This window comes from Bactrocera dorsalis, chromosome 4, assembly GCF_023373825.1.
Source record: "Bactrocera dorsalis isolate Fly_Bdor chromosome 4, ASM2337382v1, whole genome shotgun sequence".
In the NCBI taxonomy this organism is placed as follows: Eukaryota; Metazoa; Arthropoda; class Insecta; order Diptera; family Tephritidae; genus Bactrocera; species Bactrocera dorsalis.
This window is the reverse complement of record NC_064306.1, coordinates 14488183-14503383: the sequence shown is the minus strand read 5'-3', so window position 1 is coordinate 14503383 and position 15201 is coordinate 14488183. Positions and strand designations below refer to the sequence as shown.

The window sequence follows — 15201 nt, the reverse complement described above, 5'->3', positions numbered from 1 at the left end:
CTGGATTTGCGAACGTGGCTAGAAGTTTACATGATTTAACAAAGAAGAATCGCCCGTTTGTATGGCAGTTGGAACAAGAAAAAGCGTTTGAGCAGCTTAAAGAACTACTTTGTACGGCGCCGATGTTGGCTTATCCAATACCTGGAAAGAAATTCATCCTGGATACAGATGCGAGCGCTTATGGAATTGGAGGTGTCCTGTCTCAGCTCATCGACGGACAAGAAAGAGTAATTGGGTATTACAGCAGAGTGCTCGGGAAACCAGAGAAAAACTACTGTGTGACGCGAAAAGAACTACTAGCTGTGGTGGAATGTGTAAAACATTTCCACAAGTATTTGTATGGACAACGATTCTTGCTGAGGACTGATCATGCAGCATTAAAATGGTTATTACAGTTTAAGAATCCGGAAGGCCAAATTGCACGATGGATCGAAAGATTACAGAATTACGACTTCGAAACAGAACACCGAAAGGGGATTCACCACAAAAATGCGGATGCATTATCACGTCGCCCTTGTCCACTGGAATGTAAACATTGCTCCAAATCAGAGGGAAAAGAAGGTATAATCGACGTGCGATTACTGAATATAGAACCTGAAGATGATTGGACTCCTCACCGCATCAGAATCAATCAGCTGGAGGACCCTGATCTTGCAAAGCTGATAATGGCCAAAGAAAATGGGGTACGACCACCAAAGGAACAAATAAGTAGCGAGAGTCCAACTGCAAAAGCATATTGGGCCCAATGGAACAGCATAAACCTCGTTAATGGATACCTTCATCGTACCTGGGAAAGCGAAGATGGCAAACAGTCTCGTCTGCTGATCATAGTACCGAAGTCCATGATCCCAAAAGTATTGAAAGAATATCACAATGGACCTAGTGGAGGGCACCTTGGAATTACAAAAACTATAGAGAAGATTAAACAACGGTTCTACTGGATCGGTTGTCGAGATTCCATAGCAGAATGGATAAGTAATTGCGTAGAGTGCATGGCAGCTAAAGGTCCTAAAGCCAAAAGTCGCGGTAGGCTACAACAGTACAACGTGGGATCGCCATTTGAAAGAGTCGCAATGGATTTTGCAGGTCCGTTCCCAACCAGTACGGCCGGAAACAAATATCTACTGGTTGTCATGGACTATTTCAGTAAATGGCCAGAAGTATATGCCTTACCAAACCAGGAAGCGAAGACAGTAGCCGAAGCGTTTGTAGAAAATTGGATAACAAGGTTCGGAGTGCCCGTCGAATTACACTCAGATCAAGGCAGGAATTTCGAATCTTCCATTTTCCAAGAAGTCTGTACATTATTGGGCATCCACAAGACACGGACGACAGCGTTACATCCACAATCAGATGGAATGTTGGAGAGATTCAACCGAACGCTCGAAGAACATCTGCGGAAAATCGTTGATAAAGATCAACGGAATTGGGACAAGTGCATCCAGATGTTCCTGCTGGCGTATCGTTCAGCGAAGCACGAGACAACTGGTTACACGCCAGCAAAGATTATTTTCGGATCTGATCTGCGACTCCCCGCTGATCTTAAGTTTGGAACGAATCCTACAGCTGTAAGAAATGATGGAGATTATTGTTCTGCCTTAAAGGAAGAAATGAATGAATTGCACCTAATGGTAAGACAGCATACGCATCTGATGAGCAATAAGATGAAGGACCGGTTCGATCAAGCGGCAAATTCAAAAGGTTTTGAAGAAGGTGATCTGGTCCTATTGTACAATCCACTTCGAAAGAAAGGCTTGTCCCCGAAACTGCAGTCAGCCTGGGAAGGACCCTATATGGTGATAAAACGACTTAATGACGTGGTATACCGCATACAAAGGAATGGAAAAGCACGATGTAAAATGAAAGTAGTACATTTGGAGAGGCTCGCCCCATTTGGTTCAAGAGGATTTGTGCCTAATCGGGACGATTAGGCTTTAGTGGAGGGCAGTGTTACAAAAGTAGTATTAAGTTGTATTTGTATTGCTATATGCATCCATTATTATGAACAATAGCTGTAGGTATATGGAATAGCATTTGTCTTATTGTAGACATCTGGCGCCGCGGCTGTTTGTTTGTCGAAGCAATAGCTACATCTGGCGCCGTATAGCAGTATGTTCTGGTGGTTTCTAGACGCAATATTCTAGAAGGACACACCGGCATCTAGCGACATCTGGCGCCGTATAGCAGTATGTTCTGGTGGTTTCTAGACGCAATACAATGTGTATTGTTACGAATTTACTGCTTGCTAGTTTACTTTGTTAGGTTCGTATCTCTGGATTGACAAATAAAATCAACACTGTTTAATTTAATTCAACAACTCTTTATTTCACAACTCGTCTACACTATAGCAGTTTACTCTTAGCACTGATTGATTACGTTGGCGCTGCCACGGCTTATATAGCCACGCACTTCTCGCTAGATGTCGATGTGTCCTTCTAGAATATCGCGTCTGGAAATTACCAGAACATACGGCTATACGGCGCCAGACGCAAGCAGACAGTCGCGGCGCCAGACTCAGCAATTGTTTAACTAGACAAGCAGACAGTGCGGCGCCGGATGTCTATTGTTTCGACAAGCAGACAGCTGTGGCGCCAGATGTCTACAACAAGACAAATGCTATTCCATATATATACCTACAGCTATTGTTCATAATCAGGGATGCATATAGTAATACAAATACAACTTAATACTACTTTTGTAACACTGCCCTCCACTAAAGCCTAATCGTCCCGATTAGGCACAAATCCCCTTGAACCAAATGGGGCGAGCCTCTCCAAATGTACTACTTTCATTTTACATCGTGCTTTTCCATTTCTTTGTATGCGGTATACCACGTCATTAAGTCGTTTCATCACCATATAGGGTCCTTCCCAGGCTGTCTGCAGTTTCGGGGACAAGCCTTTCTTTCGAAGTGGATTGTACAACAGGACCAGATCACCTTCTTCAAAACCTTTTGAATTTGCCGCTTGATCGAACCGGTCCTTCATCTTATTGCTCATCAGATGCGTATGCTGTCTTACCATTAGATGCAATTCATTCATTTCTTCCTTTAAGGCAGAACAATAATCTCCATCATTCCTTACAGCTGTAGGATTCGTTCCAAACTTAAGATCAGCAGGGAGTCGCAGATCAGATCCGAAAATAATCTTTGCTGGCGTGTAACCAGTTGTCTCGTGCTTCGCTGAACGATACGCCAGCAGGAACATCTAGATGCACTTGTCCCAATTCCGTTGATCTTTATCAACGATTTTCCGCAGATGTTCTTCGAGCGTTCGGTTGAATCTCTCTACCATCCCATCTGATTGTGGGTGTAACGCTGTTGTCCGTGTCTTGTGGATGCCCAATAATGTACAGACTTCTTGGAAAATGGAAGATTCGAAATTCCTGCCTTGATCTGAGTGTAATTCGACGGGCACTCCGAACCTTGTTATCCAATTTTCTACAAACGCTTCGGCTACGGTCTTCGCTTCCTGGTTTGGTAAGGCATATACTTCTGGCCATTTACTGAAATAGTCCATGACAACCAGTAGATATTTGTTTCCGGCCGTACTGGTTGGGAACGGACCTGCAATATCCATTGCGACTCGTTCAAATGGTGATCCCACGTTGTACTGTTGCAGCCTACCGCGACTTTTGGCTTTAGGACCTTTAGCTGCCATGCACTCTACGCAATTACTTATCCATTCTGCTATGGAATCTCGACAACCGATCCAGTAGAACCGTTGTTTAATCTTCTCTATAGTTTTTGTAATTCCAAGGTGCCCTCCACTAGGTCCATTGTGATATTCTTTCAATACTTTCGGGATCATGGACTTCGGTACTATGATCAGCAGACGAGACTGCTTGCCATCTTCGCTTTCCCAGGTACGATGAAGGTATCCATTAACGAGGTTTATGCTGTTCCATTGGGCCCAATATGCTTTTGCCGTTGGACTCTCGCTACTTATTTGTTCCTTTGGTGGTCGTACCCCATTTTCTTTGGCTATTATCAGCTTTGCAAGATCAGGGTCCTCCAGCTGATTGATTCTGATGCGGTGAGGAGTCCAATCATCTTCAGGTTCTATATTCAGTAATCGCACGTCGATTATTCCTTCTTTTCCTTCTGATTTGGAGCAATGTTTACATTCCAGTGGACAAGGGCGACGTGATAATGCATCCGCATTTTTGTGGTGAATCCCCTTTCGATGTTCCGTTTCGAAGTCGTAATTCTGTAATCTTTCGATCCATCGTGCAATTTGGCCTTCCGGATTCCTAAACTGTAATAACCATTTTAATGCTGCATGATCAGTCCTCAGCAAGAATCGTTGTCCATACAAATACTTGTGGAAATGTTTTACACATTCCACCACAGCTAGTAGTTCTTTTCGCGTCACACAGTAGTTTTTCTCTGGTTTCCCGAGCACTCTGCTGTAATACCCAATTACTCTTTCTTGTCCGTCGATGAGCTGAGACAGGACACCTCCAATTCCATAAGCGCTCGCATCTGTATCCAGGATGAATTTCTTTCCAGGTATTGGATAAGCCAACATCGGCGCCGTACAAAGTAGTTCTTTAAGCTGCTCAAACGCTTTTTCTTGTTCCAACTGCCATACAAACGGGCGATTCTTCTTTGTTAAATCATGTAAACTTCTAGCCACGTTCGCAAATCCAGGTACAAAACGGCGGTAATACGTGCATAAGCCGAGGAAGCTGCGGAGTTCATGTATGTTGGTGGGTTGAGGCCAATCTTTAACTGCTTTTATTTTTCCCTCTTCGGTGTGAATCCCCTCAGTTGACACTTTATGTCCGAGATATGTGACCTGCTTCTTCCATAATGAACACTTTTTGGGATTCAAGCGTAATCCGGCTGATGCTATTCGCTGAAAGACTTCCTCTAGATTTTTCAGATGATCATCGAAACTTTTTCCCATGATGATAATGTCATCAAGATACACCAAACATGTCTTCCAGTTGAGTCCTTTTAACACATGTTCCATCAGTCGCTCGAACGTTGCAGGCGCATTACATAACCCAAATGGCATCACAGAGAATTCCCATAACCCGTCGCCCATACTGAAAGCGGTCTTTTCACGGTCACGTTCATCAATCTCGACTTGCCAATATCCACTTTGTAGATCTAATGTAGAAAACCATTTCGCTCCAGACAAGGTGTCTAATGTATCGTCGATTCTCGGTAGAGGATAACTGTCTTTCTTTGTGACATCATTCAACTTCCTATAATCTACGCAGAAACGGGTGCTACCATCTTTCTTTTTAACTAAGACGATAGGTGAGCTCCATGGACTTATTGAAGGTTCGATTACACCGTTTTTGTGCATGTCTTCAATAATTTTGTTAGCATCCTCACGTTTTGCTAGTGGAACCCTACGCGGAGCTTGTCGGATTGGTTTAGCGTCTCCAGTATTTATGCGATGTTTGACAATGCCGGTTCTTCCTGTGTTTCCTTCGTTTGCAAATATGGATGCGTATTTTTCTAATAGTTTTTCTGCTTTTAATTTTTCATTTCCATGCAGTTCGTTCAGTAAATTATTTAGGAATGTAGGACTTATCTGCTGTGGCTCAATAGTAGGCTTTTGTTCTGACCGTTCGCATCGTGCTATTGCACTTATATTCTGGCACTGTCCAATTACTGCTCCTTTCTTCAGCCTTATAGGCGTGTTGAATTCATTCACTACTCTGACCGGAATGGTGGCGTCTTCTCTAGTTTTCACAAGCGTTCTTCCTACCAATATGGGTGTATCTATTTTTGTTGGTTCCACAATCCACAACTCTTCAGTCCCACCTCCTCCATTCACTTTAGCCCATACAATCGCCTCAGACTTTGGTGGAATACTCTGATTATCATCAACAATTACCCTCTTACTTTCAACGTTGGTCACATATCCGGTGTTTATAGGCATCTCCATGTTCTGGCAAAACAGCATTTGCTTGTTTAAATCCAAAGTAACCCCGTGATCAATCATGAAATCTACTCCCATTATAATTTCATCCGTGATTTCTGCTACGATGAACGTGTGATTAACTTCCAGGGTACCAATCATCACTTCGCAAAACACTTTTCCCGCGACAGCTGCTTCCTCTCCGGTGGCCGTTCGAAGCTTGCAACCGACTAATGGTTCAACCGTTCCTCTTACCACATCCGGTCGGATAATTGAATGTGTGGCACCAGTATCCAAAGTAAGCGTTGACAGTCGTCCATTTACGATACCGTTGATAGTAAGATTGTTGTCATGGCGACCTATTTGTGATATCGAGATGGTGGGGCAAATAGTTGTGGGAACCAGCTCACGCCCCTTTGAACTGTTCCGTTTTAGTTTAACGACTTGTGAGATGTGGATGCTCCGTCCTCGTTATCTGTTGGTTGTTTCCGTTTTGATGGGTTTACCTTTATATTGCAATTTCGGGCAAAGTGACCCGCTTTTCCACAGTTGAAACATCTTCCTGTTGTATTTACTCGCGGTGCAGCAATTGCCTTCAGAGTCTTCAACATTTCTTCCATCAGCGCCGGTTGTTCCATTTCAACCCTCTGTACTTTGTGTGCTGGTTTACTTAGTAGGGAAGCTGTTTCCTGTGTGAGGGCGTGCGAAACCGTTTCAGCGAACGTTCTTTTTGGCAATGCATATGTGGCGCGTTTGGTGTCCACATCACGAATTCCATTTATGAAACATTGAATTTTTACCCTCTCAATGTAATCCACAGGTGCATCTGCATTTGCCAAATGAGCCAGTCGTTCTATTTCAGTTGCGAACTCTTGCAATGACTCGTTCATTTTCTGACCCCTATTTTGCAGTTCGATCTGGTATATTTGTTTCCGGTGCTCACTGCCATATCGTCTTTCTATCGCACTCATCAATGCCTCATAGTTGTCCCGTTCACAGTCTGGAATAGTCTGAAGGATTTCTGCCGCAGGTCCTTTCAATGATACAAACAAGGACGCCACTTTGTCCGCTGTATTCCAGTTATTGGCCATCGCTGTCTTTTCAAACTGAAGTTTGAAAATTTGAAATGGAATACTTCCATCGAATGTGGGTGCCTTCAATCTTTGATTATTTGTTGATGGTGCAGGGCCATGTAGTTGCAGTTCTCGCACACGATTACTTAATTGCAGAACTTCTGATTTTAAATTTTCTTCGCCATTTTTTAAAGTGCTTAATTCGTCTTCAAATTTTGAAAATTTCTCTTGCACTTGTTTTTGTAGTTGCGTAGTATTTTCCGTAATCTGTTGTGTAAGGCGAGACTCTAACAGCCGGTTTCACGAAATTTTCTAATTGAAAATTAAGTTTCATTTAATTTTAATTTTGATTTTTATTTAACTTTGCACTTAAGTTTGCAGCGTTTCACCATTATTCATAATTGGCAACCCAAAAATGACAAAGCAGGGATGTTAGTAAGAATAACAGCTGATTTATGTAAACAAATAAATTGTACTGATTAATAAAAATGGAGAGTGTAGCTCGAAGCAAGAATTTTTCATCAAGTGACATTTCTACTTTGCTAAGCCTAGTGCATTTTTTCTTTCCCTCATTATAAGAGAGCGACGATTTATAAATATATTTATTAAAACCTCGCATTCCATATCACTTTCGTCGTCAGATTCCATTTTTTACAATATAAGTATTTATCTTCTGCTACTTGCAAAGCAGCTAATTGGAAAACGTTAACATAGTTGCATATGACAGTATTTAATTATAATTATTATAATATTTAAATGGCAAAGGGTGACCATTTAAATACAATTTAAGTCAAATGGTGAAACTGAAATAAATTAATTTTCACTTAAATCAGTTTCGTGAAACCGGCTGTAACTGTGATGTATTTTCAGCTATTTGCGTCATTTGCTGTGCCAAACGATTTTCTGTTTGCACTACATTTTCTGTTATTTGTGATATATTTTCAGCTATTATTTGCTTAATAGCCACTAACAGCATGTTCGTGTCTGCACTTGATGATGTTCGTTGTTCTTCTACTTTTTCTTCTACCTTTGTAGAAGTTTCTGGCCCATTAAATTCGAACTCGTCCACATTAATTCCATCCGCTTCCATTGCTTCACGTAATCGTGCCTGCAGATCCGCCTTTTGCCCGCTTATCGGCAAATTACGCTCCTCCAGTTCTTTTTTTAATTGCTGAATTCTCAATTCTCCGAATTTAACCATCTTGAATTTGGATTATTTGACAATCCCACTTCTGACACCAATTGTTACGAATTTACTCTTGCTAGTTTACTTTGTTAGGTTCGTATCTCTGGATTGACAAATAAAATCAACACTGTTTAATTTAATTCAACAACTCTTTATTTCACAACTCGTCTACACTATAGCAGTTTACTCTTAGCACTGATTGATTACGTTGGCGCTGCCACGGCTTATATAGCCACGCACTTCTCGCTGATGCCGACGTGTCCTTCTAGAATATCGCGTCTGGAAATTACCAGAACATACGGCTATACGGCGCCAGACGCAAGCAGACAGTCGCGGCGCCAGACTCAGCAATTGTTTAACTAGACAAGCAGACAGTGCGGCGCCAGATGTCTATTGTTTCGACAAGCAGACAGCTGTGGCGCCAGATGTCTACAACAAGACAAATGCTATTCCATATACCTACAGCTATTGTTCATAATCAGGGATGCATATAGTAATACAAATACAACTTAATACTACTTTTGTAACAATATATATATGAAATGTCAAACAGAGCGAATAAAGTTGTATCCGAATGGATTATTACTATATCTTAATGTTTGAAAAAAATACTCAAATTCAAATAGCTTTATAAGAAATTGATTATCTCAAATGGTCGAATGGTTATTCTGCGCAGGCATTTTCGAATTTCTACTGTTTGAAATGCGCTTGAAGTGAGCTGATTTAGCTACCGTTTCCCCTTTTCACTTTTACTTTTGTATTCGCTGGAGATTTCCGACAGATTATTCCTGTCGTTAACAGAAGTACGCGAGCAGATATCATCAAAGCATGCTTAATATCGTCGCCATTATGGACTTCAATTGAAAATATAAAATTACGGACGGATATGAGATCGGATATTCATTGAATCACTGATGATTTTCCACAGCAAATGCTTAAACTTGGGGAAGGAATTTTCCCACTCCAAATTTAAGGAGTAATTGTAGTCCATAGTTTAAACATTTTAATAGATGCATCTGACATCGAGAATTTGTGTGAAAAGACATTTCATTGGTTGTGTGCTAGGGCAATAGTGTCACCCAGAAGTGATAGTGTCAACGAAAGAAACGATTTAATTATTCGAAAGGTTTACGGAGAAATAACAAAATACAGATCGATAGATACCATACTAATATCGATTCCCAGGAGCTTTTAAATACAGTAAACGCTTCAGGATTGCCACAACATGAAGGAATCATTGGAGACGATAGATTAAAGGTATACATATGTATATAAATTACCAGCACGACGAGCCGAGTCGTTTTAGGCACCTCCGGCTGTTTGTACATATATACGCGAATTAGGCCCTCAGATTTTGAGATATCGCATTTTCTTTCCAAACAGGGGCTCATTTATTGGAAATTGAACAATCAACATAAAATTTTTGTAGGGAAAACTTTAATTATTTATGAAGGGTAATAACGTTTTTTTAGTACGGTGTAATTCTCTTTTTCTGTTTATTTTTAAGATGTAAACAAAAACTGAATGCAAAACTAGTGAGTTTTTAATAAGTTTGCGTTCAATTGCCTTATAATAAATATATGTACATATGTATATGCCTTCACTAAAGAGAAAGTTATTGTTTAGTCTACGAATGCAACTAATATTTTTAAGTTTTTAACTTCGTTAGACATTTTTTATTTTTTGTGGAATAGAGTTTAACATAAAGGTTCTACACTTAGTTGAACATTTACATATATAATACAATTTTTAGTTCAATAAATATAAGAAAAGTAAATTATACGTATAGCCTTGATAAAACTCCGTTGACAAACATATTATAGGTACGAAACAAACACAACGAATCCTTCACACTGAAGCGGCTAAACAACAATTTTTGCAGATATTTTCGATTATTCGCTAAATAATAGGGAAATGATTAAAGAAGTAAGTGCAAAAAGAAATAGTAAGGGATTGATGGGCTTGCTTATTTCGAAAATTTAAGGCTTTTTATTTTCTTTATTAGTAGATGTAGATGCCGGACAAAGTGATGAACGAGTACTTAATCTCGAGCTCTGAAACAAAAAAAAATGTAATAACTATTTCATTTTTAATTTTCAGAACTTACCAATCGAGATGTTGTCTGTTTTGAAACATTCTGTTGTTTCACCATCGACTGTCTACCTCGTACTACTGGTACAGACATTCCGCTCAAACTTTTTCGCGAGCGCACCGGTGACTTGGTCTTCGTCAATTCAGGTAAAGCCCGTTTCTTTACTCCCGAAGTATTTGCAAGTGGCTGCTGTAATTTTGACGGTGTAGAGACTGAAAACCGAGGATTTTTCTTTGTTATCGTGCCATTGGGTCTTTTAGCAATACTACAAATGGCTGGTGTTGAGCATGCGTTAGGAAAACCTGAAATCTGTTCCCCACTTCGAGTTGGTGGCATTGGTGTGCTCGTATTGGATAATTTACCAGCCATGGTAAGTAAATTCATTGAAGTTTCCATGTTAGTGGTTTGAGAGGGTATATGTGAATTTACACTGGATCCTTCTGGGGTAGCGATTGTAGTTGTAAGCATGGGTGCTACTTTCTTAATTGGCATTACAGCCTTAAGTGGACCATTGGATGCCATAATCGAGGTTTTCGTCGTCTGAGTTTTGGTTCTTTTCTTTAAATCAGGTTTGAAAACATTCAAATTGGTTCGTGAAATTGGGTGCATAACGGCATGTTGTTGAGATTCATGCTCTTGTAATTTAGAAGGACCGAGTGAGTAACGCGACTGGATTGTTGAAGTGCTAACAAAACAAAATTACATTTTAACATACATTTATATAGTATAAATATATTTCAAGAACTTAAGCCTACTTTTGTAAACGTCGATAGTTTGTCGCACCGGCTCCTTGAGTTAATGAGCTAAGAGGCGTATGTGGTGTACCACTGGAAAACGAATTCCGTCGTTGAGTAGAACGTATTGGTGTTTTCATTTCTACTATAGAGGTATTTATTTGGGACGCACCCTCAATAAGAGGAGACTGTACTTCACCTGTAATATAAGGGGCTGCTTGCGACCGTATTGGCAATTGTACAATTTTAACTTTGTCATGTATTGATAAAGATTGTGCACGTCGTCGAGGTACAATATTACCATCCATATCATCCAATGCAACGTTACAATTGGAGGTATTAATATCTTGGGTATTAGTTGGTTGTATTGAATTTGTTGGCATGACAACAATAAATGTGGGGTTACACATTGTGGATTGCTGCAACGGGTTATTTCCTGACGAATTATTACCTTTCGTAGCATCCATATTAGGTGCTTGGGTAGCAATTTGGTGCTGCTCAAGTAGTTTGCCTATTTGTTCGATGATATCATTCACATCTGGATTTGTTGCGGCAGTGTTCTGTAAGGATGGTTTAAAGATTGGCGATGTTATTGGTGAAAGAGCGTCGACATGTGGTAAGAGCAGATTCTCCCTTTCCGCTACTGGTTCGCCATCAAATGTACCAGATGATTTTAACATTACTTCTGGCATTTCTTTCGTAGGTGGCGAAGATTGTGTGGACTGAATAGAATGTGTCATTTGGGAGTTATCATCATTTGATACTGCAGTTCCACTAGTTTTGTCACTACCATTTTTGCTTTTCGTCTTTAAAAACAAATTAAATAGTTTATCAATTTTAATATATGCATTTTCACATTCTCATACCTCTAATTCCATATCAAAAGTTCCCTGTCGCACAATGGTTTGTGGCACTTGCGTTGATGGTTCACTATCATCTACATTTTTTTTTAATTCATCGTTATTATCTTCGCATTTTTCAGTATTTAAGGCTGTACTCAGTTTTTTTAACAAACAGTTGGCTTTCTCTTTTTTATCGTCATCCACAATTTCATTATCGCATAACAAAGATTTTAAGTTATTTATTAAAGACACAACATCTTGACCCTTACAAGCCTCCACTCGCTTTGCCCGTAATTTTTCTCTTAGAGCCGATAAATCTGGAACTGTCAAATTTTGCGGCGCAGGCATTATATCTTCTGCTTCCTTTGTCAATAACGAAGTCTCTTCAGGAACTGGTGATGGCAATTTTCTCAACATGGGGATACTCAACATTTCTAGATCGGCTTCGAAATCATTTTCTGCGTCTGATAGTTTTGGTGGTTCTTCCCTCAGTAGATCATCGTCTACTAATTTCAAAGGCGATTCCGTCGCAAGCACATAATCACTGAAGTGCGCAGCAGCGGAAAATGCAGTTGAAAATCCACTATCAGTCTGTCGAGATCGACAACTCAATGGAGAATTAAATGTTGAATTTGCTATGCTTAATTTTAGTAGACGTTTCCGATTTTCCATTGCTTTCCGTATTCTAGCCGAATAGCCATCAGCACTATTTGCGGAACTTTCATCGCTTTCAATCGCAGAACTACAAGTATCTGGGGTTGATTTAATGGACATAGAAATTGGTGGGCTCTCATTATCTAATTCGTGGACTAAAGCAGAATGATAGATTGATAAACTGCAGTTTGAAGCAGTCATGTCAATATTTTTTATATCGATTTTCTCCAAAGTATCCGTTTCTTTAACAGGACACGTACCATTATCATCCAGTATATTGTCATCGCTGAGTGATAAAAGCTTTCCGATCTTAACTTCATTTTGGGGTTGCATAGAATAACGTGCCTATGATAAACGTAATCGGTAATAAGTATTTAATGTTAATACATTTTGCCTACCTTTACGCAAGCCTCCTTTTCAACTATATCAAAAGGATCTTCGGGTCGAGTTGATAATTTTTGTGCCAAGTCAAAAGGATTGTTATCAAGACTTTCACGTCCCTCATTTTCTACAATAAGAAAATCTGGTAATGTGCACTCCATGATTGATTGTTCGGGATTGGGCAGACTACGCGGCGATGCATTACTTTGATGCAACGTTTGTATTTGTTTATCGTCATCCTCAACACTAAGATCGATTAAATTCACAATTTCAATACGATTCATTTGTTTAAGTGCTCCTCAATTTTATTGATTTTTTTTATATCACAAAATAAAAATAACTATAATAAACAATGTTTCAGCGAAACTTTACAGATTATTAATCCTTTTAAAATGGCAGCTGTTTTCCTTTTGAACTTAACTGTTTGACCTGTCACTTTTGTTCCTTTAAGCCAGGTAAAATTACCTGGTTGACGGTGCTACCAAATCAAAATATTTAAATTTACACAAAATTTCTTTAAGAATGCAGACATTTGAACAATCGTTAGCAAAGACTTCAACCATGGTCAAGTTTCAACATAATCACAACGTAAATTGGAATATATCGATAAAAAATTTAAGTTAAATACTCAGAATGGCGGCTTTTGTGAAAAAAATTATACCTTTTTGGGAAAACGTCTTAAAAGGATTGTTCGAAGAATCAGTAATTTTCACGATTTTTTTAAATGTTGGAATTATTAATAAAAAATGATTTATTATGTGATGATTATGATTATGTTTATTTATAGGGTGTACAATAGTTAAATAAACTGCTGAAATTACACGTAAAAAAGGTCCTGTACGGTGTCTACGATTGCGGCCGAAATTTTGGTCTAAAACAAAAATTTCAAAAAGATTATTATTCTGTAGGAAAGTCGCTATCTGGAAGTTTTTCTTGTTATTTTGAAATTCGACAAAATGGAGACGGTTTGAACAAAAAGTATCAAATTTTGCCATTTTTTTCGATAGTTTTCCGTAGAAAAAAATGGAAGAATTTCAAAGAAACAATACAAGCTACCATAGCACGATAGCCAATGATGTTAAAAATGTTCTCTAAATTGGATTAGATATCTACAAAATTCTACCTTTGAGAGTGGAAACCGTTTTGAAAAACACCATTATGAGAAAAACGCATTTAAAGATTAGAGCACTATGTTCCCTTTTTACAATAAACGTTGTAGCGACCGTAATAATTTGAATTTCGTTTTCAAAATTTTAGAAAATCTATTATAGTGTGTACTATCCGATAATGCAACAAAAAAATCGATTTCTCCGTTAATTGACCGCTAAATAAGGCGTATGCAGCTTTTTCAGTTAAGGTCAGAAAATCGTTTATTCTCAATACGCAGGGCCTTGAACGTAGAACGCCAGTCTTCATAAAACACACATACATACATAGATAATTAATAATGAGGTATTGCACTGCGACCTAAGGTCTATTGCGCCCTATCCTATATCACATATGGTCACCTCATCCTCAATAATTCCAAGAGGATGCTGGGCGCTGCTGTGATCCTTGTCCCCATTGATGGAATCTAGGGTTTGCGCAAGAGACTATGCCCATGTTGGACAAGTGCTTCCTGAGCCTGTAGTGCCCGTCCATTGTACCACTAGATAGTACTATCTCTCAGCACTATATCAAGCGTTGAGTCATTTCACTCTGTCTGACATGAGTAATATAATTTTATTAAATTTATTGACATATTATTTTACAACTTTTGAAGTATATTAAAAAAAAATTTCAATGAAAAATATTAATAAATAAGCCTGTGACGGGGAATCTCCAGAAGCGTCTTGAAAAAAAGTGGTGAACATTACAACTCGTTACCCGATCATCTGAAAAAAAACTGATATGCGTTTTAAAGGTGATGTATTTGTCGAGGTAATCAGATAAAGTTTTTTCCATTTTTTTATATTTTTTATTAACAAATTAACCGCAATTTTTTTTAGCTAAAATCGCGCTTTTTATTTTCAAGTGTTGCAAAAAATAGAAAAAACAAACTTTAAGCCATCTACACATATTCTTTTTTTGTTTTTAATTACTCAACAAAAATTCAGAAATTTTACATTCGTTTAGTGATGTTTTCTACTTTGGGATCAAGAAACCATACTAACAGTTTTTTTATTGAATGTAGTAGTAGTTCTTCTGTCCGACAAGGCATTTTGATTTGTCGGAATTTTAAATTTCGAGACTTAGATTGTCGGCATTACGTTATACATTAGATTATAATGAATAAAAGTATATTTTTAACTTCGTAAATATTACATTTTTTCGTTAAAACCAATAAATATATGTAGACTTAGTCAATAGACATTATGTAA

The 15201-nt window shown here is 38.8% G+C and overlaps 1 protein-coding gene across 1 annotated transcript; it reads right to left on the bottom strand.

The window, feature by feature from the left end:
* Nucleotides 1–9659: 9659 nt before the first annotated feature.
* LOC105222954 (uncharacterized) lies at nt 9660–13463 on the bottom strand. The gene is made up of 5 exons (XM_011200525.4): nt 12859–13463; nt 11831–12805; nt 10986–11770; nt 10246–10915; nt 9660–10192 (listed from the first exon to the last, which is right to left on the bottom strand). Exons 1-5 carry the CDS (start codon nt 13123–13125, stop codon nt 10118–10120), a joined length of 2772 nt encoding a protein of 923 aa, XP_011198827.2. The 5' UTR covers nt 13126–13463; the 3' UTR covers nt 9660–10117.
* Between the last annotated feature and the right edge of the window lie 1738 nt (nt 13464–15201).